Source organism: Rhamphochromis longiceps, linkage group LG10, assembly GCF_057381845.1.
Source record: "Rhamphochromis longiceps isolate RC_006_pf linkage group LG10, R_longiceps_female_GT1.1, whole genome shotgun sequence".
NCBI classification, from domain to species: domain Eukaryota; kingdom Metazoa; phylum Chordata; class Actinopteri; order Cichliformes; family Cichlidae; genus Rhamphochromis; species Rhamphochromis longiceps.
Window position 1 is genome coordinate 17,410,573 of NC_140566.1, and position 21,921 is coordinate 17,432,493.

The 21,921-nt window shown below is 41.8% G+C and overlaps 4 protein-coding genes across 7 annotated transcripts; 3 read left to right on the forward strand and 1 right to left on the reverse strand.

Annotated features, from left to right (window-relative positions):
* Nucleotides 1–1,272: 1,272 nt before the first annotated feature.
* On the forward strand, nucleotides 1,273–2,737 carry LOC146660659 (uncharacterized). Of its 2 annotated transcripts, none has more exons than XM_085419628.1 (6): nucleotides 1,273–1,313; nucleotides 1,482–1,620; nucleotides 1,751–1,910; nucleotides 2,056–2,129; nucleotides 2,371–2,601; nucleotides 2,693–2,737. In XM_085419628.1, exons 1-6 carry the CDS (start codon nucleotides 1,273–1,275, stop codon nucleotides 2,735–2,737), a joined length of 690 nt encoding a protein of 229 aa, XP_085275754.1. The 2 variants fall into 2 exon arrangements, with proteins under 2 accessions (XP_085275754.1, XP_085275755.1); XM_085419629.1 differs by having other exon boundaries at nucleotides 1,766–1,910; nucleotides 2,374–2,601.
* A 331-nt stretch (nucleotides 2,738–3,068) lies between these two features.
* On the forward strand, nucleotides 3,069–9,377 carry LOC146660660 (F-box only protein 39-like). The gene is made up of 7 exons (XM_085420632.1): nucleotides 3,069–3,554; nucleotides 5,544–6,080; nucleotides 6,202–6,373; nucleotides 7,005–7,313; nucleotides 7,527–7,751; nucleotides 8,338–8,517; nucleotides 8,609–9,377. Exons 2-7 carry the CDS (start codon nucleotides 5,635–5,637, stop codon nucleotides 8,732–8,734), a joined length of 1,458 nt encoding a protein of 485 aa, XP_085276758.1. The 5' UTR covers nucleotides 3,069–3,554; nucleotides 5,544–5,634; the 3' UTR covers nucleotides 8,735–9,377.
* Nucleotides 9,378–9,525: 148 nt separating this feature from the next.
* Nucleotides 9,526–14,155, forward strand: slc25a1a (solute carrier family 25 member 1a). 3 transcript variants are annotated; one of them, XR_014913549.1, is made up of 10 exons: nucleotides 9,526–9,908; nucleotides 10,301–10,408; nucleotides 10,485–10,584; nucleotides 11,281–11,419; nucleotides 11,500–11,584; nucleotides 11,683–11,787; nucleotides 11,913–12,028; nucleotides 12,109–12,182; nucleotides 12,282–12,687; nucleotides 13,740–14,155. XR_014913549.1 is itself a non-coding variant. In XM_085420633.1 (10 exons), the coding sequence occupies exons 1-9, from the start codon at nucleotides 9,677–9,679 to the stop codon at nucleotides 12,394–12,396; spliced, it is 1,074 nt and encodes a 357-aa protein (XP_085276759.1). In that variant the 5' UTR covers nucleotides 9,526–9,676; the 3' UTR covers nucleotides 12,397–12,405; nucleotides 13,740–14,155. The 3 variants fall into 3 exon arrangements, 2 of the variants coding, with proteins under 2 accessions (XP_085276759.1, XP_085276760.1); XM_085420633.1 differs by having other exon boundaries at nucleotides 12,282–12,405; XM_085420634.1 differs by lacking the exon at nucleotides 10,485–10,584 and having other exon boundaries at nucleotides 9,605–9,908; nucleotides 12,282–12,405.
* A 1,064-nt stretch (nucleotides 14,156–15,219) lies between these two features.
* Nucleotides 15,220–21,212, reverse strand: nle1 (notchless homolog 1 (Drosophila)). The gene is made up of 13 exons (XM_085420635.1): nucleotides 21,059–21,212; nucleotides 20,360–20,514; nucleotides 19,987–20,207; nucleotides 19,732–19,811; nucleotides 19,566–19,642; nucleotides 19,382–19,479; nucleotides 18,382–18,574; nucleotides 17,498–17,633; nucleotides 17,107–17,153; nucleotides 16,820–17,022; nucleotides 16,522–16,681; nucleotides 16,368–16,438; nucleotides 15,220–16,240 (listed from the first exon to the last, which is right to left on the reverse strand). Exons 1-13 carry the CDS (start codon nucleotides 21,210–21,212, stop codon nucleotides 16,228–16,230), a joined length of 1,608 nt encoding a protein of 535 aa, XP_085276761.1. The 3' UTR covers nucleotides 15,220–16,227.
* Between the last annotated feature and the right edge of the window lie 709 nt (nucleotides 21,213–21,921).

Here is a 21,921-nt window from a genome sequence, read left to right on the forward strand (position 1 = left end):
GTTCATCTGTAGACAGTATATTAGGCTGACCACCTATTTTGATTAGCCCTGCCACAGACTGGCGACCTGTCTAGAGTGTACCCCGCCTCCCGCCCTAAGACAACTGGGATAGGCTCCAGCCGCCCTCCGACAGTGACAAAGATAAGCAGAAGAGAATAGATGGATGGGGACTTTGTCCAGTTTCCTCAAAATTGTTTAGGATACACTGCACTCCATCCTGAGATGTGTCATGTTTTCAGCTAATAGCTCTTCTCTCACCTTGTGGGTGCAGATATACTATTTTATGTCTGTCAAACATATCTTTGACATTTTTCATAGATTCAAACAAATGTCTATATTTTTGCAACAGGCATCCAGTGACAAAGTGCCTATAGATATTATTTAAAATTGGTTATATGCTAAATTGTCTGGTTCGTCCCTTGAGTTAAATTCCATTTTTATGCTTGAATGATTCATAGGTCAGTGTTCAGAGACAGGCAATGTCCAAGGGAAAGCTCTGAAATACTTTCAGAAAGCCTGGAGAACTATTGGTCAAGACCACTTTAAAAAGTCTGGCTCCTTGGAAATAAAATATATAAAAAATGAGCAGTTGCTTGAGACTTTTGCACAGTACTGTATAACAGGCTATCATATGGAAGGAACCCAAGTGGATTACAAGTACCTTGCTCAGTAGAAAGTAAGGTAGGGAATGACCTGTTCATCTCCCAATGATGTTTCCCACTCACCTGCACCATCTTTCTACACGTTCACCAGGTCTCAGTCTAATTAGCCACACGCCAATCTGAAACCTGAATATGTGACTATTTAACCTGATATTTCATCAGCCGTCAACTGCCAAATCTGAGAAGCATAGTGAATAATTTATCAAAGCAGAAATCATACAGACGGACAAAGATCAAATAGCAGCTAATTTATTCATTGATAGTGACCTTATGTTTGAAAATAAACTTATTTTGTGTTGTTTACTCGTGGGGAATAGTGGAATTACAATATGATGATGATGTTGGGGCAAAGCCGACTCCAACACTCAGAGAATCACCTGATCATGCTTTACAGAAACCTGCTTGTGAGCTATTCAGACACATCAAATATTGAAAGCCTGGAGTTTCCGTTTCACACACAGTGAGGGAGGGATGAGAGCAGTGAGAGAGCAGGCAGACAGAGCGGTGGAAGAGAGGGAAAAGCTAAAACAAATAAATAAATAAAATAGACCAAGTGGGATTAAGAAGAAAAACCCAGCAGTCACCCTGGGAGGGTCACACGTGAGGTGGGATGGAGGGAGAGAATGAGGAAAAGGGCCAGAGCATCGAAAGGTAAGGCGAGGGGAGAATGAATGTTTACGACTAATCAGGTCGCCCTGACTGTAACAATAGAGGCTGATCCCTTGTAAGGCAGCTGGTGACTGATTGGCTGATAACCTTGTAGTCAGGCGGTTAGGAGGGCATGTTTTTTAATTCTTCTGTCTCTCTTTCAAACTTCAGTGGGATAACTTTTACTCAGGCCGAAACAGTGACTCAGAGTTGTGGCAAGGACAGCGATGAGTCACAAAGCCTCCAGGAACCAGATGAGGAAGACCAGACTGATGGAGGACACTATGATGGAGATGGAGAGCCAAGCCAGGTCAGATGAGACAAAACCACATAAATGAAATATAATATAAACAAAACCTCTATCGATCACAGTCAGTGCAACTCATATGAAACAGCAAATGAGCATTTAGCGTGTCATTTTGTTTGTGTGCTTGATAAAGGGTTCAGACGATCAGTGCAGCGGTGCAGAAGTGTTACCAGACAGCACCCTGGTAGCCACAGACACCCAGGACGATACTGGGTGCCTCCCATCGTCCTCCCTGCAGACAGAAGAAGAGTTGTCCCCCATTTCTGTGTTATCTCATCCCTCTAACACACAGAGTAGGTCACACTCACAGCTGACAGATGCATGGGGCCAGCAGGGTGCATTTATTGAAAGCACTTGCTTGTGTGAGACTATTTAAATGTAAATGGGTTAGAGCCAATGCTGCTTAAGTGCTTTTCTTTGCCATTTGTGTTTTTATAGATCACCCACCTGAACCCTGCTGGTACTGCTTGAGGTCTCTTGACTCGGAGTATCGCCCTGAAACTACAAAACAGGTTTTTAAATTCATGACAAAATATATTTTCCATTAGAGGGAGTGTTGAGAAAATGCTTCATGCATTCCCCATTCATTTAGTTTTCTCTAATGTAACACACACATATAAAATAATAGAGGATTTGTTATTGCTGTGCATTTTTTTGTGTAATTTTTAAAGACTCGAATTAAATTTAAGCCTGAAGTCACTGTGCACAGCTCTTTTCTCTACTGTAATGCAGACCTCTGCTTTTCTTGAACAGCAGGACGACTCTGATTCGTCACCGCTGCCCTCTAGTGGTCAAAAAGTGAGCTACCAAACAGACCCTCGGCCACACTTTGGTGTAGCTTGGTCGTCCCACTCGCCGTGTCACCCACTGTGGGGAAGCGAGGGGCCCTGCAGGGGACAGAGAAACCAGGAAGTGCACTATCAGACACACACCTGTCCACACTGCCATCTGGACTTGCCCCCTGACACACTACGCTGGCATGAGGTTTGGCTAAGCTAAGCCCACGTAGACATAAATAGATCATCACTAAAGATACCGCAGTTTATGTCACTCTGCTTTCTTTCTGTCTGCACAGGCAAAGTGTCTGCTGTTTGAAGATCTGAGGAAGTCAAACAAATAGATGAAGAAAACGTTTCTTTTTTGTTATTAAAAATAGTGTCTGCTGTCTAAATTAGAATATTCTCAGGAAGCCTTTAGCGTGTTAGTGTTGTGCAGTATCTGCTTGTGCTATTAAATATCTATCTATTTATTACACTTAAGCTTTGTCATCACTATTCCTCACTTATTATTATATTATTATTTTTACTCAATGTTGAACTTCTGTGACTTTAACTGAGCAAGGTGAAGTCATCCTCTTCCTTTTCCTGGTCTACATCCCTATGTTAAAAATGACCATGTGCACGTTAGCATATGCTACTTCCGGTGCGGAAACTCCTGTGGGGAGCTTTGTTTCCGGTGTCCTATTCACGCCCTGTTTACGGTCCAAAACAAGTTAAGCAAATGAATGAATCAAGCGGCGATTTACATTTCTATAGATGTCTTGGGCGTTTACCCAATATATCTGTAAATGATGTTCATCGACTTGTCGATATTTTTTCCCTGTGCCTCAGAACAAAAGAGAAAAGGGATTCAAATGTTATATTTCTCAGCTGTCCCTCGTTTATCGCGGGTGTTATGTTGTAAAAATAACCAGCGATAGGTGAAATCAAGTAGCCAATTGTATTTTTTGACGGTGCAAAACGTTTGGTGGACATCGTGGACATACAGTACTGCACTTCAGAGTCACACTGCTAGCAATCGTCACGGAGGAGATCTTCTGCAGTGGCAGGACACAATGTGACGTAAAAAAACGTGCAAACTTGCACTAAAAAAATCTGTGAAACAGCGAGGTGAAAGGTGAACCACGTTATTAGCGAGGGACCACTGTAATTTTGAAGGTAAGTCACAGCATACCCTTCGTAAATACTAATGTATAGAAACTCTTACCATTCATTTTTTGTGTGGCTTTTTTCACGGTTTGTTAACATGCTGTGTAGGTGTGTACTTGACTACCTGATATCGACATAACGGGAAAGATCTGGTTTGACTATTCTTCACCTGTAGTTTGAATGCTGAACATTTGCCTGTTTAAGTCATAAGACCAGTCACTATACAGAGATGTGCTTCTGAATGTGGACGATGTGTCTTCTGCTGCAGTAATGCGGTTCTGCTTGTGTTGAGCGATTTAAACAACTGATTGATCTAAACTCTTTAAACTTCAAAATTGATCATTAGATTTTTTTATGACACAACAGTGGTGAGTGTTCCCACCTTCTGCTCTTTGTAACTTAACGCGATCTTTCCGTTTTCGAGTTTTGGACATGATTTTGGAGTATATCTTCGCAGTAGCGATTGACCGCAAAGTAAAGCTACCGGAAATGTACAACCCCACGTCCGGTCTCAAACCAGGAAGTTAGCATTTTCTCGTGCACAGGGTCAATTAAGATTTTTTAGATCTTTTAATTGTATTTTTTCAATAATAATGTTAGAAATGGACTAAATGGCGCAAATATGCACTCACATTCTTATTTTATTTTAAGAAATTTTTTTTAACTTAAGATCTTTAGGCAGAACATTCTTATTGGATATTCATCAGGGGCATTATCATATACATGTCTTGTCTGTTGGATACACTGACAATAAATTCACCATTAGCACTGGACAGGTTTATACGTGACTTAAATGAGTTAATAAGTGTTTATAAGTAGGGTATATCTCAGTATGTTCTGTCTTTCCACTTCTCTACTTTTTTAAATTTCATCTTTACTACAAATCCCCTTTTGTTTATTTCCCCTAATTCCTTTTTTTCTTTGATTTATCACACTCATTTGAGGTTTTTGACCTCATGCAGTCCAATCTGATGTCAAGGGAGCCTAAAAAGTAAAACTGATCAATAACAACCCATAAAAAAGTTTCAAAAACAGCTCAAAATCCCCCCTATTGTGAAAAAATAACATAGTTTCCGTTTTTCCACATTCAGTTTATCTGCTGTCATGTAAATGTTAAATCATAAGAAAAAACTGCACTGGCTCAGCTCTTCAACTTCCATCTTAGCTTTACTCCCTTGTCTTTGTGAACTGCTGTCACAATGTGACCTATTGGCTTGTTTTTTGGTGCAAAGTCCATCTTTTATGCAATTTTATCTTAGTTTACTTTACAAACCAAGACACTAAAGAGAAGCTATCTGTGTCAGTCAGCCTGTGACATGGTCCGGTGTGAAATTCAGGCAGATAAGGGAGTACCCGAAGAAAACCCAAGCAAACAGACTCAAACAGACTCAAGGAGGGGCAGCCATCTGACTGGTTGGTGGGTGAGGAGAGAAAACACAGACTTAGAAAGAGAGGATATAAAGTTTAATGGCATGCTGCAGTGTATGGAACGCCAGGACTGCCATAATGAATTAATTAAATACACCATTAAATAATTAATTAAATGTGGCAATAATTAATTTAAATTGGAATTAATTAATTAAATAAATAGTTATAACACATGTAATTAATTAATTATTGCCACATTTAATTAATTATTTAATGGTGTATTTAATTCATTCATTATGGCAGTCCTGGCGTTCCATAGCAGTGGTATATACATGTGGGGAGTGAAAAGAGGCCATATACTAATGTTAAAATGAAAATGAGTCAATTACTATTCATTATATCGTGATTAGTTACAATTTATAAACCCTTCATAAAAGCAGCCTGTTTTAAAGGGAGTGAATGGAATGTCTTGAACAGAAAACTGAGCTGGTTCCTTGTGATGTCACAATATTCTGTGCCAAATTCCTCTAGAATCTCATTGGCTGTTGGACTCCTTGTGGCTGTAGGTAGTCTCCCTGTCATTCCTTACATATTGATGTAACTTTTTTCAATGTTTTCTTTAAACTACAGTGGGATTAGCCGGTGTCCCACACATCTACTTTCACTGAAGTCCACTGTGAGAGTACAAGCTGCAGAAACCTTGTGATCCAAATATTAAAACATGGAAAACCTAGAGGAGAGCATTGGGGAAGAAGAGAATTATGGCATTGATCAGGAATACAGTGATCCAGAGACAGGAGAATATTTCACTGATGACAGCTGTGACTGCATCTTAGACAGGAAAATCACGTGGCTGTCACTTCCTCGTCTGTGCTTGGAGCGTGTATTCAGTTTTCTGCCAGACTGGGATCGCAAAACAGCAGCTCTTGTTTGTCGTCAGTGGCACAACGTCATGCGCTCACCTTCTCTCTGGCGCCACCGCCGTTTTCACTTCAGTGGTCGGATTTCCAAATTCAGGAAGCCAGATTACTCCTCTACCATTGCCTATGTGAGCCACCTGGGCGCCTACTTGGAGAGGTTGGAGGTGACTGTGTGTCCTCCAAGGAAAACCCAGGCAGCCCTGAGACTGAAGGGAGCGATCACTCAACTGTTTTCTGAGCTCATCAGGTAAAAGAGGCCTGTCTGAACCAACTCGTGGTTTTACACAAATTAGGGCCCCACTCTGTTACCCTGTGCAATATAAGTAAAAACTCACACTGCAACCTTATTATCATTGCGACCTCCACAGGGTGAGGGCCCCACTGCGCTCGCTAGCCGTCATGAACCTGGAGTTGGACAGAAGCGCTTGGACTTCAAGCCTCAGAGCCTCAGTGGTGGGCTGCCTGATTTCATTCCTCCAGAGAGGCAGCTCAAAACTCAACTCCATTTGTCTGAGCGGGATGCGAAACTGCATCCATCAGGTGACTACAGCACACATCCTAAGATAATGTTTCAGCAGCTATATATCACCACCCAACTTCCAGCTCTTCACTACAGTGCTAGAGTTATTTAAAACACAGAACAGATCTCATCAGCTGAGAACTGGAGCCGAAGTATTGTGTGTGTCAATTAATCAGTCTTCATATGGAATAGTAACTTAAATTTTGGTGAAAAGTTACTAAAAGATGTTCAAATTCAGCGACATAAGACTACATTACTGAACTGAATTGAAGCTAAGTAGTTTAATATTCTAATTTAAATCAAATATCTTCTTTGTGATGCTTGATTCTTCCCTTAATGTTTTATAATAAATGCCACAATTTTAGTTACCAGTTTGCAGGTCTCCATATAAAGCTGCAGTAAGTTTGTGTTTAAAGCCTCTCCTGCCAGACAACCACAAGCTAGAAATGTTGACTTTTGGGTTCACATCAATCACAAACTCCTAAATATCAAGCCCAGTGGAGCTGTAACACTCCTTATTACTTCATAAATGGATTTCTGATAGTTTAAAGTCTAAGACCTCTCACTGGGCAATGTTTGCTTTCTAGGCTAGATTGATTATTATACTGATTGTGGTCTTCTTAATATGGTTTCTGAACCTTTAACTTCAAGGGTTTGGAGCTGCTTTCTGCCTTATTACATTATGAGACGCGCTTCTACCCCCGGTGCTATATTTCCTCTTTGGATTTGGAAGCATTCTTTTCTGGTTCGGTGAACGTCTACCTCAACTCCAGCGTGCCCGACAACCTGAGCCAGTTGCAGTGTCTCACCGATCTGAGGCTGAGTTACTCCTGTTTGTCAGATGAGCTTCTAATGGCACTCCAGCAAAGACACGGAGGAGGGAAGCGAAAGTCCAGCAGAGATGGCAATACCCTGCAAACATTTTTACTGCACTGCTGTCTTAAAGAACCACATCAACAGGTAAGCATGAAACGAACCTTTCAAGTGGCCTTATTTTATTATTGTGTGGGGATGTGTGAATGATGTAGCTGTGATCCCCAACAAAAACTGGATTCACTGCTTCTGTGGTTGGACACAATGTAATGGCAGATGTATAGATCCTGGGTAGGAAGACAGGGTTTAAAATACCCCCACAGGTCTAATTTCCATCTCCGCTTCTTTTTGTCTGTCAAGCTGATTTGTGGAAGCTCATGGGCAACTTTGGCATCAAGCTGCCCAGACCTCAAAGTCAAGATTTCAGTGAACCAAGTTGTTAACAATGATCGCCTCGCCAGGATGCTGCTGCCCGAGATTCCCCTGAGTGAATACTGCATGTCTGCTTTCTACTCGCCCAACGAAGACTGGAGTCCCAAGCCTCTCCTCAGCGACATACTGCCTCAGTACAGACACACCATTCAGGTCAGGGTGCTGAGCAGGCAGCATTACAGAGTTCAGAGTGTAGATATGATATGTTAAAATGAATGCCTGCTCATTACAATCAGCACATTACTGTATGCTATATATATTACATCAGCTCATTTGAATTTGATCTGCAGAGGCTCTGAAGTTGAAATTAACAGACGTTCTCTCAACTTATGTCCACAAGCTTGGTTAGTCACAAGCAATGTCATTACATCTGCAACCAGGAATAACATTGCCTATTGGTCATTGTTTATGGCATTTATTGTGGATTATTGATGGGATTGTTACTAGATTTTTAAACAATCCCCAAGAAGGTTCAAATCCACTGGCTGGCTGGTGCCTTTCTTTGCGAAATCATTTAATGTGATACAACACATGAGTACTGTGTAAATGATGCTTCAAGAAGAGGGAACTGAAGGGCATGTGGCCTCGTCCCACAAACTTTACAAGAGATTGGCTGAGACAGTCTTTAGTAACACACTATGTTTAAAGAACTAAGCGTTGAATTAAAGAACAGCAGTTGCCTGATGGAGAACTGGCTTAACATGAACCTAGTTACTGAATCAAAATCATTATCCTGCAGCATCTAAACCTGGACTTCGGTGCAAACAACTTCGGTGAATCTTTGGATGAGGAGCTGTTGGAGCTGGTTAAAGTGTGTGAGCGTCTGGTGGAGCTGAGCATCTGCGCATTCTTGGAAATCCGAACTGTTGCGAGGCTGCTAGACATGAGTTTAACTCAAAGCTCCCTCAAAGAGATCCACGTAAGACGAAACAGCAATGTCAACCTGACTGCACACACAATAAAGATACACACACCCTCACAATAATGCTTTTAAACATTTTATCTTGCAGGTAAGAATCTGCAGCTTTAATGAAGCTGCTGGAGAGGAGGAAGAAGCACTGGAGGAAATGCTGTCTTCCTACCTTCATCTTCCTCCTGATCTGTGTTTTTCTGCCATAATTTACCCGTTTGAATAACACTTTCACGGGGATTTGTCGACCAGCAAAGGACAAACAAAAAAACAAATAAATGAGTGAAGCATAAAAAGCATCTTTTTTGCAAATAATCAAACCAAAAGAGTAATAACTGGCCATTTTTATGTGGATTGCCCGCCCACTAGCTGTCTCTCACTCGCTCTCTCTGTCTCTTGCCTGTTTTTCTCTGGGGTGGTGTGAGTGGCAGTGGGGGGTGTGCATGGAAACACTGACCTAGTTTCTCAGCGAAGGGTGATGAGGGAAGCAGAGTGTACACGTGTGTGCATGCATGCATATGTGTGTGTGGGAGAGCTCTATTTAAGGGAACAGGAGGCAACAGCAACAGCAACATACCAAACTCTTGCTTACACAGCTCACGCCTAACTGCACATGAAGTCAAGTGTATTGTGGGCTTTCAGTCATATTCGTTTAATTTTTTTCTGTTATTATCATTATCTGTGCCACTACACCTCACCTCATTATTATTACGTATAGAGCTCGTACATAAAAAAGGATGTGGGCTAATGTAACATTTATCTAAATGCTGGGGTATTTTAATTTGGTTACTTGAAACATCAAGCACCATATCTGTATTTATCTGTACAGTAATGTTAATTCACCCCTCTTTCAGATTCTTATATTATATTCAATAATTTATTCAGTAAAGGCTTATAGTCGGATGATATAAATTTATCTCCGCACATCAGGCAAACATCATCCTTCACCTGATTGGTCGCCAAAAGCCTCCGCCCCCTGTAGATCACGTGACCAAATAATGACATTAGGCAGCGCGGCGGATCAGCCGATGGTTTGTCCAATCACCTGACCGCTGTTTGAATATTGATGCTCTGCCTGCCGCCACATTGCTACGCCTTTCCCATGCTGCTGCTGTTGTTGTTGTCTGATATTGTTTGAGTGGGACCGTCGTAAAATCGAGAAAGAAAAATGTCCTCGCTGCTTAAGCCATTTTCGGTGTGTGAGGGGCCTTGCGAGAGCTGCGGTGTGAGGAGAGGATGCCAGAGCTCGGCTCCGGATCGGCAGCCTCCATCCCAGCGTTCGGCGGCGGGCCTGGGCGCTGTGCCGGCACACCAGCGGTCGTACGCGGCGAGGAGGAGCCTTGCGGCTGCCGCGATCGGAGGGAGGAAAATAACACATCCCGGAAAGGCCATCCTCGCAGGTTGATTTTACGACCTATTCAGCCGGCAGATCCCCACCCCTGCTCTCATAGCCGCTTAGTGCTTGCCACACACAACCAGCGCAGACTAATCTCAATCTGTCGCCCATTAAGGCTGACCATGCAGAACTGGGTCAAAGCTGCAGTGATGCTACTGCATGATGTAGCTGCACGTTAGTGTTAGTCTTTAATGCACCTCTGAGGTAATCTAAAAATGATGTAAGGGATGCTGAAGGGATTGTGCTGCAGAACCATCTCATCTTTTTGTTTTTTTCTTTCATGCGGAAGTAGAAAATGCTGGCAAGGTCTCTTTCCCCCCTTTGCTGCCCTAAGAACATTCAAGAAGAGTTGTGCACAGTGAGCGATTCTCCCTCTCCCCTTGTCTCCTCATTCAGGTGGCATCGCAGGAGGAATCGAGATCTGTATCACCTTCCCTACAGAGTATGTCAAGACCCAGCTGCAGCTAGATGCAAGAGTAAACCCGCCGCGATACAGAGGGATTGGTAGGTCACTGGGACATACATGTGAAGTTGGTCTTGTGCTGGTCTACTCACTCGTGGGCATGCTGTGTACTTACAGGTGACTGCGTGAAGCTGACTGTGCAAGACCATGGGCTCAGGGGGTTGTATAGAGGTCTCAGCTCCCTGCTGTATGGCTCAATACCCAAGTCTGCAGTCAGGTGAAGATGCATGTATCATATAGAGTAGTTTAATATAAAGATTATGTGAGAACCCCCCACACACACGCACACACTCGAAACAATTCAAAAGGAATAAAAGAAGCGTGGCTGTGATAGGGAAGCACTTGGGCCTCTTGCATCCTTTTGTTTTGCAGAATCACAGATGAGCTGGGTTGCAAACTTGAAACTGATGAAGCAGCCGACTGATGTTGAATCAGTGACACAGCATTTCTTAGTACTTAGCTAACCAGCCTCTATGTTTTTCAAACTGGGCTTTTAAACATGAAAAGAGACCATAAAGAAAAAGCAGCAGTGTACACTCACTCTAGATAACGTTTTTGTCCTGTCTCCCCCCTCACCCCCAACCAGTAGCAGCAGATGACTGCCTCTCTCTAATCCTGGTTCTGCCGGATGTTTATTCCTGTTAAAAGAAAGTTTTTCCTTCCCACTGTCACCAAAGTGGTTGCTCACAGGGATCACCTGATAGTTGGGCTTTTCTCTGTAACTGTAGGGTCTTTACCTTACAATAATAAATGCCTTGAGGCAGCTGTTGTTGTGATTTGGCACTGTATAAATGGAATGGAATTGAACTGAATAGATAAACTGCATTTCAAACCAGCCGCTTTATTTGTTTTGATAACTTTTGCCAGTATTGCTCTGGTGGTGACCCGGTCAAGCAACCAATCTTTCTTACAGGTTTGGCATGTTTGAAATGCTCAGCAATCCAATGCGAGATGCGACAGGGCGGCTAGACAACACACGGAGCCTCTTGTGTGGTTTGGGCGCCGGAATAACAGAGGCAATAATAGTGGTCTGCCCCATGGAGACGCTCAAGGTTTGTTGGAGGAGCGTGTGTGTGACTACACGGGTCTGTCGTGTCATCAGTGAATAAACTGGTCTTATGAAATCTTGCAGGTGAAGCTGATCCACGACCAGTGCTCCCTCCGGCCTCGCTACAGAGGCTTCTTTCACGGAGTCAGCGAAATTATCAGAGAGCAAGGTAAGAGAGGGAAATCTAAAGCAGCCGAGTGGTTGTAACTACAGATGTGCACGTGTGCTTGCGTTTCACAATGAGTCAAACTGTTTTAACCCGTTCAGGCGTGAGGGGGACGTATCAAGGCCTAACGGCAACCGTGCTTAAACAAGGAACGAATCAGGCCATCCGATTTTATGTCATGAACGCACTTCGCAATTGGTACAAAGGTGAGAAAGTGTGCTTTGCTCCAATATCATGCAAGCGTACTGCCTGTTAGAGCAGTCACAGTTGACTGATGGGCTTCCCTCCCCATGGGTTGGACATTAATGCATGTTTGGATTTGACCTCTAAGGGGATGATTCCAGGAAAGAAATGCACCCAATCGTCACAGCCATGTTTGGAGCAACAGCGGGAGCGGCTAGCGTTTTTGGAAATACACCTCTGGATGTCGTTAAGACCAGGATGCAGGTAGGGAAGCATAAGTTCTAATGAATTTCTTGCTGTCGTCTGGTTATCTTTTTGGAAACCATTGTTTTACTGGTTTGTAGGGTTTGGAGGCTCACCGCTACAAAAACACAATGGACTGTGCCTTCCAGATCTTGAAACAAGAAGGACCGCAAGCGTCAGTAACTGATATCCTCCTTTTCTAGCTTGTCTTCGTGTTTGTTTTTTTAAAATCTTACATCTAACCTCATCTCGCCTTGTTGTCGTCCTCCTGCAGGTTTTATAAAGGGACAGTTCCCAGGCTTGGCCGCGTGTGCTTGGATGTGGCCATAGTCTTCGTCATCTATGAGGAGGTGGTCAAACTGCTTAACAACGTGTGGAAGACTCAGTAGTCGGGAGAGGTGGGGGGAGCACAGACCAGTGCCTCATGCTATGCACAACTGAACACCTCTAATCTCGTTCTTGATCAATTTGATGGCCACGAGCAGATGACATGTTGTCTCGGCCAGTCTCCACACTGTTACACATTCTAAATAAATTAAAAGACTCTAAACAAAGTGACTGAAAAGGAAAAGCAGAGACGTTAGTTGCACCAAATAGTTCAATGTCAGACTAACAGGAGATGATTTGATTTTGAAGGGCGAGACGAGGGGAGGACGTGTTCGGTGCACCTGACCTAACTTGTAAGCTCGGTTTTGTAAATCTCATCATCACAAACATGATATAACAAATGGAAACGTTTTGACTCAAAGGTCCAAATTTAGAAGGGGAACAAAAGGGAAGAAAACACATGACCACTGTTTTAGCTTTTGATGACTGTTGTGACCTTACATGTTGTAGAGTGAACACTTTGTAACGAAACCATTAATGTGTCTTTTGACTCACTGAGTACTTACTATACTGAGCAGAGAACGACAGAGAGGGCGATGCTTTAACACATCTGTGCAGTGTTTCAACACATCATAGCGTTGCCGTTGCTTACCCTGCTGTGCTTGTGGCATCATCGCACTGTAACATTCACAGGATATCTTTTCTGTGTCTCTATGATGAACTCTGAGATGAACATTTTACAGCCGCTGCTGTGTACAAAGTATTGCTGCATGTATGTTACTGTGGCATCAGTCTAACACACTGACAGTGGCTCGCAGGCTGCTCAAGGCTACACAAACTGGTCTGGAGCCTGTGCCTCTCCAGCGGATCATTTCAGGGTCTCAACCTGTCAGAAGTGATGATTAATCTAGTGATGTAGGAAGCAAATCTGCATGTAGCGCAGTCTTTACACGGGGATTTGGTGAGCTTTTGGTTGCTAATCTGGTAAGATTCTTAAAGCTTTGAATTCTCTACAGCAGCACATGAAGGCTTCATTTGGGAATATTTGATCCGTATTGCTTTATTCTGACCCTCAGTCTGAACCATTTAAGCAAATGCAGGCGTGAAGCATGGGGGGAAGAAAGGTTGTGCCAAGCTGAAAATAAGCCATATTACTTTAATAATCTTCAATCTTCAGCTGTTCTGCTTATGGATTCACTCATCAAAAGGACTAATTGGACATTAAGCAATTTTAAGATTCTTTAACTGAAGGTCAAGCATCTCAAAAGCTAAAGATTGCTAAAATTGCTAATTAGCGCCTCTAATTTACTTCAGTACTACAAGTTTTCAAAATATTGGCACAATTTATAATTTTAATCTGCAACATGTAGTAAACATTTTTTTTCCCTCCATATCACATCTACAGCGCCTGAAACTTCCACAGTACCACGTCAGAAGCTCAATCAATGGGGGAGGCTCAGATTTGATTGACCTGGTGGCACCACAGAAGCCTTTGTCCTCTTTGCCAAACTGCTTCAGCAGGATCTCTAGCATAACGTCCTCAATAGCAGAAAATCTTTAAACCATGAGCAGCAAAATATTGTTTGTTTAGGTCTCTACCACCGTTTTCACTTATTAATGCACTTTTTTTTTTTAAAAACTGTTTGGACTTTGTGTTTAAGGTTTACTGCTTTTCATACGTAGGGGAAACAGCATTTGAGATTTGGCAGTCACTGTTGATCCCTGCTGGGCACATTAAAGGTTTGGTGTTTTTGTTGAAAACCATCAATGCTCATGTATGATGCATATAACCAGATATTACTAATAAACTTGTGATTATTATGAGTGAGTGAGTTTGATTACTCTGGTCTACCAAAAAAAAAAAAAAAAAAGAAACGTTTGCTACTGGGAACTTCAGACCAGATCTTCGTCTTATTTTAAATAATTACAGAAAGCTTGTCCAATTTATGTTTCGACAGTTCAAAATAGCACAATATCTGGGTTTCAATTTCCCACTAAAGATGCTTTGATCCATTTGTTTTGAAAACAAACCACAAGATGATACCAGAGTCGTGTTTAAGCAGATTTCTGCTGATTTAGCTCAAAATAATATGAGGTCAGAGTGCTAAAACATGTTTGAGGCACTTGCTTTTCCGTTTGTACTGCACATCAATCTCACTTTGCAAGAACCAACAGCAGTTACCAATCATGCTCAGGATTAAAAATTTCCCTGATATCAGCTTCCATCACTGTTATATCTTGATGAAATCTTTCCCCGTGCTGATCACAGAGATTTGGTGGAAAAAGTGGAGAATGTAAAAAGTGCCCCTTCAGTAAACTGGCACTCATTAGCTGATAAGCTTTCAGGATGTTATCCACCAGCTCAGTATAAACCTCTGCTCAGTGATTGCCAAGAAAATTCTGGAAAACCTGCTGCTGATTCAGTTGGCTTTAGTTTCCTTTTGAACTCATCCTCAAACATTTATTCACAGATTTCAGGACCAACAAAAAACACCTTCCTTAAATTTGGCCTCACTTGAGAATAAACATTTCTTAAATGCCAAAAAGAATCACTGCTTCTGTCCGGTCATCATTGTCGTCCAATACTTCAATGTGCCACACAAAAATGGTTTTCAGATGTGGAGCTGGCACGTGTTAAAGTTCAGGTGAAAGAATCCAAGCAGCAAAATGCTTGTTAACCAGGTTAACATCCTTCACTGCTGAATCCCAACAATATCCAACTGTTTATATTTTTATCAACAGTCATAATGTAAACAGTGAGTCACTGCACAGTAGTTTGAATAAGTTCAAGTTCCAGCAAACAACCAACAGCCTAATTACATCAGAGGACAGTTTGAAGTGGCTTTAAAACCTGACAAGGTTCTGTTGAAGGCACAAAACTGCTGCTTTCACTGATTAGTTAAAAATATTTATTTATACAGTAAGAACTGCCATTACATATTTCTGGAAATCTTGCTTTTATAAACAAATCCGATGATTGGCGGTGGAGTTCATACCTAACAGAGCTCAATACACTTCCCATTTAGGTAAATAATGAATATATTTCACATGCTGGTTTCCACCAGTGCTTTTATAATAAACGATCACTTAAAGTGGATGAACACTTTAAGCTGATTCTTGAGTGTGATCAGGAAACTAATATAAACATGCTGATTTATACTTACATTCCTGTAACAAAAATGGTCAACCTGGCATTTCCAGTGCAGGCTGTGACTCAAACAGAGTTGGTGACACTTGGCTTCACCACAGAGGCAGAAAAATCAGCAGATTGCAGCTTTGCTGACAGGAGATTAAAGGCTGGAGGAGCACGGCGAGCACCATCTGCATTTACATCACAGAGGAAGGCTTCACTGCCCCCACCCGATACTCACAGTTTATCTAGTGAGGCCTAAGGTGACAAAGTAGCAAACATGGTCCTGAAAATATGCAGTTCCTTGCTCCAAAATAGGAAACCATAAACATGTGTCAGGATCGGTTTCAATAGATGCACAACCTTGTTTGGCTTTTAACCACATGTGCATGGCAACCGAGCACGTTTCTGAAGCCATGTCAGAGCGCCTGATCTAAAATTGAATTGTATACCAAGATGAGACGATAATAGGAGAAGGTATACTACACCTTACAATCTACTTGCAATAAATTTAAGAGGCAGATGATTTTACATTCTGGTTCATCTGATTGCTTTTAAGCTCTTGCACTGTTAATATTCCCACATGGGCATTTGTATTGTGACTGCATTTGCATTCTCTGACACTCCCACTAGTGACAGATACTTATGAAGTCAAATGGGTAATTAGATAAAGTCTAGCTGCCCTTGTTCCAGCTGTCAGCTGTTTGGAAGGAAATGATGTGACAATCCTTTGTCAAAGTCCAGAAATAGAAGAGAACTGTGGTTATCTTCTCCATCTAAAGAAAGAAAGAAAAAAAAACGCAAGGTAGATGTTTTAGGTGTGCGGAAATGCTGAAACTCTGATAAACAGATGGATGGATGGATGGATGGATGGATGGACAGGTTGACTGGAATCATACTCACATTCTGAGACACTTGTCTTTTCCGCCACTGGCCACTCTCTGCCCATCAGGACTCCAGTCCACAGCGTAAACCTGCACGGATAAGACTTAAGGTAATTCAGGAACAGTAATCAGCATTTAGAAGGAAGTATTTATATCAAATTTCCTTCCCCCACCTCATCAGCATGACCTGGCAGGTCCATGTTGAGCTTCCCACTCTTAATATCCCACACTTTAAGCGTGCTGTCGCTGCTGCCGCTGACCAGCAGCCTGCTGTCTGCTGACCATGCTATTTGATACACTGATGCCACATGGCCACGCAGGGACATTAAGTACCTGTGGGCAAAAGGACACAACCAGGTAGAGTCATAATCTCTAAGATGTACATCTTTGGCTGTACAGCACCATCGCCTGGACAAAAGTTGTATTACTTGCAAATTAATTTATTATTCCTTGTGATGGTGATTCTCTTACTTTCCAGTGCGTCCGTCCCAGATTTTAACAGACTTATCAAAGGAGGCAGAAGCAAGAAGCCTGGTGTCTGGGGAGAAGAGCACTTCATTGACCAGAGCGCTGTGGCCCGTCATCCTGGCCAAAGGCTTTTTGTCTTGTGCAGGATTCCACAAGAACAAAGTGAAATCATCTGAGCCGGAAACCAAGCGCTCTGGAGCTGAGCCCTGCAGCAGAAGATAAAGGTCAGGGCGCTAAAACAGGGAGGAAGGACATGTGACTTTTTACAAATCTCAACAAAGGGTACCTACCCTGACTTTATTATATCTCTCTAAGGCTTTCTCCTTCAGCTCTTCCACTGGAGAGAAGAAGAAAAACTTGTTATATGAAAACAACCCCCTTTAACTTTGTGAGACCAGAAAGGTGACCGAACACACAGCAGCCATGCTAGCTGTATCTGTGCTGCCAAAACACTCTAATATCACACATTTTTTGCTACTAAAAAAACCTGTCTAAATGGTAAAATGTCAGACCGTGTGGTGCATATGTGACACTTTGTTTTCTGGAGTCAAACCTATTAAAAAGTAAATGCTAAAAAAACCCCAAAACAAAACAAAAACAAACAAAAACTCACGATACATGGCAATGATCAGTTACTAAAAATCAGAATGTTAAAGAACATGCAAGTGTTTTGGGTCTTACATGATCCAGTGAGATCCTGAGGGTTGACAGTGGCATTTGCGGGTTCAAAAGCTCCTGTACGCAGGACATGGTCAGTGCTGAGAGCCAGGGTGTTGACCCAGTGGGCGTGGCCCTGCAGAGTCCTGCATTGGACACCCTGCATCAAAGAGATTAAACTAAACACACGTTTCATCCAAACACTTCACGGATTTCTCTTTGCTCTTATCCTCATCCTCTCTGTGGCCATTAAGATTTTAGTGTCTCAGCCACACATGAACATGCTGTTAATAAGTCTAATCATAAAACCTTTCAACTAACCTGCACAAGGGCTCTCTAAGAGCAACAATTTTTTTATGTTAACAGTATGTATATACTTGAAATTTAATAACCAGCCATTTTGTTAGGTACACATGCTCAACTGCATGTTACCACAAATATCTCATCAACTTCACAGCAGAAGCTCAATGGGTTTAGGCATTTAGATGTGAAGTCATGGCCAGAACGACCTGCTGAAGTTAAAAACAAACATCATAAAGGGGAAGAAAGGTGAGTTTGAAGGTGGTCGTTGGCGCCAAATGAGCTGATATAAGTATTTCAGAAACTGCAGATCTGCTGGGATTTTCCCCACACAGCTGGCAGCAGCAGCTCTCTGGGTGAAAATGCCTTTCTGATGCCATAACATTTGTCTATATTAGCATTATTAGCCTACATTCTTTATGCACAAGGAACAAAAAACAAACAAAAGAAAAACAATAACTAAATAAAAACAGTGAACTGGATTACTCATGTTTCATGCACAAGAATACACACCAATATTGTTTAACATATTAATGAAAAAAAAAAAACCCCCATACCATATCACTCTTATAACCCTTTAAAACCATATATTTCACACACAGACTTACATCTTTTGCTCTCCACACTTTGACAGTCCTGTCCTGGGACGAAGTGTACAGAAGTCCATCTCCTCCCCATTTCACGCATGTCACTGATTGAGTGTGCCCAGTCAGGATCTTCTCACATCGTCCCAACACTGTGTCCCAGATACGTATTGAGCCGTCCTTAGAGCTGCTGGCCAAGTACCGACACTCTGGATTACTGAAAGGGATAAGAATAAAGACAACTATAAGACCACAAAGTTTAAGTTAGTCCAACATGATAATCAAATTATAATCAATACCTGCACAGTTGCAATGTAGTGACTTCACATTTAAGGGAAACTAACTTCTTGTGTCTGTAACTTTAAGGCATTTCTGAAACCTTGTGTTTATTTGTTTGCCAAAACTACTCTGACAATTACAGCACATTTCCAACACAGTATTGTTTTTCCAACAGCCTAAAAAACAGACACTCTCTCCATCCTGCTGTTGAATAAGTAGTTTAGATATATCTGAACATATATTGGCTGCCTGACTCAAAGGATGTGCCTCTTCCTGAATAACTTAAGAGTCCAAGTCTGATCTACAATATCATTTGTATAACTGTAAATTACAAAATGCTTTTAAATTAAGTTTGGCTTCTTATGAAACAGAATTCATGTGTTACAGTTTCATTTCACAGTGCAATATTTCAGTGGAGTGTTTCTGTAATTGCTATGCAACTAACTGCCATCTCTATAAACACATTCATACAGATTATCAGGCAAGGGAAGAGATTTTTGGTAGCTCAAGTCGTTTTGCTTTTATTTGTAGTCCAGCTGTAGTTCACAAATCACAGGATTTATCTGCATGCAGATCCATGTGAAGCGCAAAAGACTATTTTTTCCCTAAAAAAACTCAATTTTTAGAAAGGGGTAAAAGTACTGTACATTTTTTAAAGTTTCGTATATAAAATGGGTCTGAATGAGAGGTCTGCAGTCAAATAACAGAGAAATTCAGGGAAGTGAAAAATAGATCGAGTGCTCACAGATGAAGAGGTTCCCAGCAGAGCCAAGTGATCCATTTGGTGTGTCCTGTCAAAGTCCTCCCTATCTGCGCACCAGTCACTGGATCCCACAGACATATCTAGAGAAAGAGAAAAATAGAAAGGTTTAATGAATGCATCTTTGAAACCTAATTATGGATCACATGTGTTTGTTTTTGAAGCACACCTGACTGTTCTTGCATCCTGAAGCCAGCTTCTTTCCATCAGGTGACCAGGCGATGCTCAATACCCAGTGTGTGTGTCCTAAAATGAACAATGGTGTATTAAAGCAATCAGTCACTTGAAGTTCAATGATTATCAGATCATGCTGCCTTGTAGATGTTATTTTATACCCCTGGATGTGTGGTGGGGCGTCTCAGTTGTCAAGTCCCAGAAGCGCACCGTGGTGTCACCTGAACCACTGGCCAGATATCTGAAATAAAAACAGACAAATGGATCAATGTTTAAATCTAATTAGAGGTGTGATGTCACAACATAATTCCATTTTCATATACTGTTACACAACTCCAACCCAAAAGGTACAAGAGATTATGACAAACTGGCAGAGAAAAGCTGACATCTGTTCACTTTGTGTCAAAGGTACCCACTTGCCAGTGGGGCTGAAAGCGACTGAGATGACGGCCTCAGTGTGTCCCTGCAGTGTGCTGGTGCAGCGTGTCACAGCCCGAACCCTGAACAGAGCTTGAGGCTGGTACACCACAGGCAGAACTTGTTCGGTTTCAACCCCAAGAGCCTTAACGCATGTCCCCAGGCTGGACACCACCTCCATCTCCCCTTGCACAAAGAATGCCAGCGGGACTGGCTCCTCCTAGAGTGGATGACAGCAGGAAAAAAAAGAAAAGAAAAAGCATGTTTACTAGATATTCAATTCAAAATTGATATCATGACCATTATATTTGATTATTTCAATCTGGGCTATACATTTACACAAAACACTGTATACTTATGCTGTATAATTACCTTCTGAAGCAATGCATTGCAGACGAGCTGTAGTTTGTCTTGGGTAATGTCTAAAGGCACATCGAAAGGTGAACCCAGAATCTCCCCATTCTCGTCCTGAAACTGTATCAAAAGCCGCTCCACGTCCTCACTCGACATGTCTGCTTCAGGTCCACCTGTTAAGAGACCATATTTTAAAAATGTTTAACATTTCTACAAAAATACAATAACATTTCAGAAGCAATACCAAATGCAGATAGACAACGCGCAAACAATGTTTCAAAATGTGGAAGTCTTAGTGGTGCTGCATTACTAACATACACTGATATCGCTGTGCATCGCCCTAAACGTAGTTTAATTACAAAGCACTCCTCAGTTTTTCAGCTAGCTAAAGTCAACGAGACAATGTCTAACATCAGTTCATTCAAGCTAATTTAAACAAACGAAGCAACAGGGAGCATGTTGCAGAGCCATTTAAAAAAGTTATTACGAAAACTTCAACTGAATTGTCCTACCTGAATATTTGCTTTGGTTTACTGTTTTGCTAGCTGACTACAGTCTGTCAAGCTAACCGAGCTAGCTTGCCGTTAGCCAACAGTTTAACAATCTATATCCTTTCATAGCCGAGCCCAGGCCAGTACGATAACTGTAACTTGTTTGGACAACTGCGTCCGGGTTTATACGACATTACACTGTAAAATAACTGTGCTAAAGCCTTACCTTTAGAGCGGTAGCGGCGAGATAAAGATTCCCACGTGTGTACCACCACAGAGCCTTTAAATAAAAGATATGTAAAGAAGTCGTCGAAGATCACGTCAGTTAACGGGTTCACGCAATGAATTATGGGAAGTAGCCGTGCTACTTCCTTCTCCATAGACGGAGTCCAGTCATCTTTACTTTCATAACGTCTCTGTAAGATCGAGCTTTCTTAAATGTCCTATTTTATGAACTGGACAGGAAACTAATTTTCACAGGGGGGCATTTACTCAAATGTTCTCAAACTTTTTATTCCATATTTTATTCCATATTTATTTAGATATATAAAAAAATGGATAGAAAAATATCCATATTTATTCAGTTTAAATAAATAAATAAATAAATGAAAAAATATGCTTGCACTCTCACACCTTATGCATAATTACAACTATACACGTAGTGTAGACTCGGAGAAATGTAGCCAGGATTTGAGACAGTAGAAAAGCATCTGCGTGTTAAACTGCAAATGCAAAGCAGGAGACAAACAGGAGAGACATTATCTCCAGGTGCAGAAGTGGATCAATGAACTCACCACACACTAAGGGAGCTGACTGTAAGTGCAGGATGTCCTCAACAGATTTCCATTTGTTGTACACTTTTCGAGTAGGCTCATGCTTTTAAAACTAGCTGCACAGTTTGATGAATGACCTCTTTTCAGTTTTGCAAGGCAAGATGGGTACCTCCCAAATTCTGACCTGAATAAGACTATCCAAAGACTGTCCACTCACTGGCCTCCCAAGAAATGCTGGTTTACCATGGCAGTCAAATTGCAGAATCACTAAAGCAAGGTGATCCTAGTAGTTAAACTGAGCTTGCACTGTAATAAC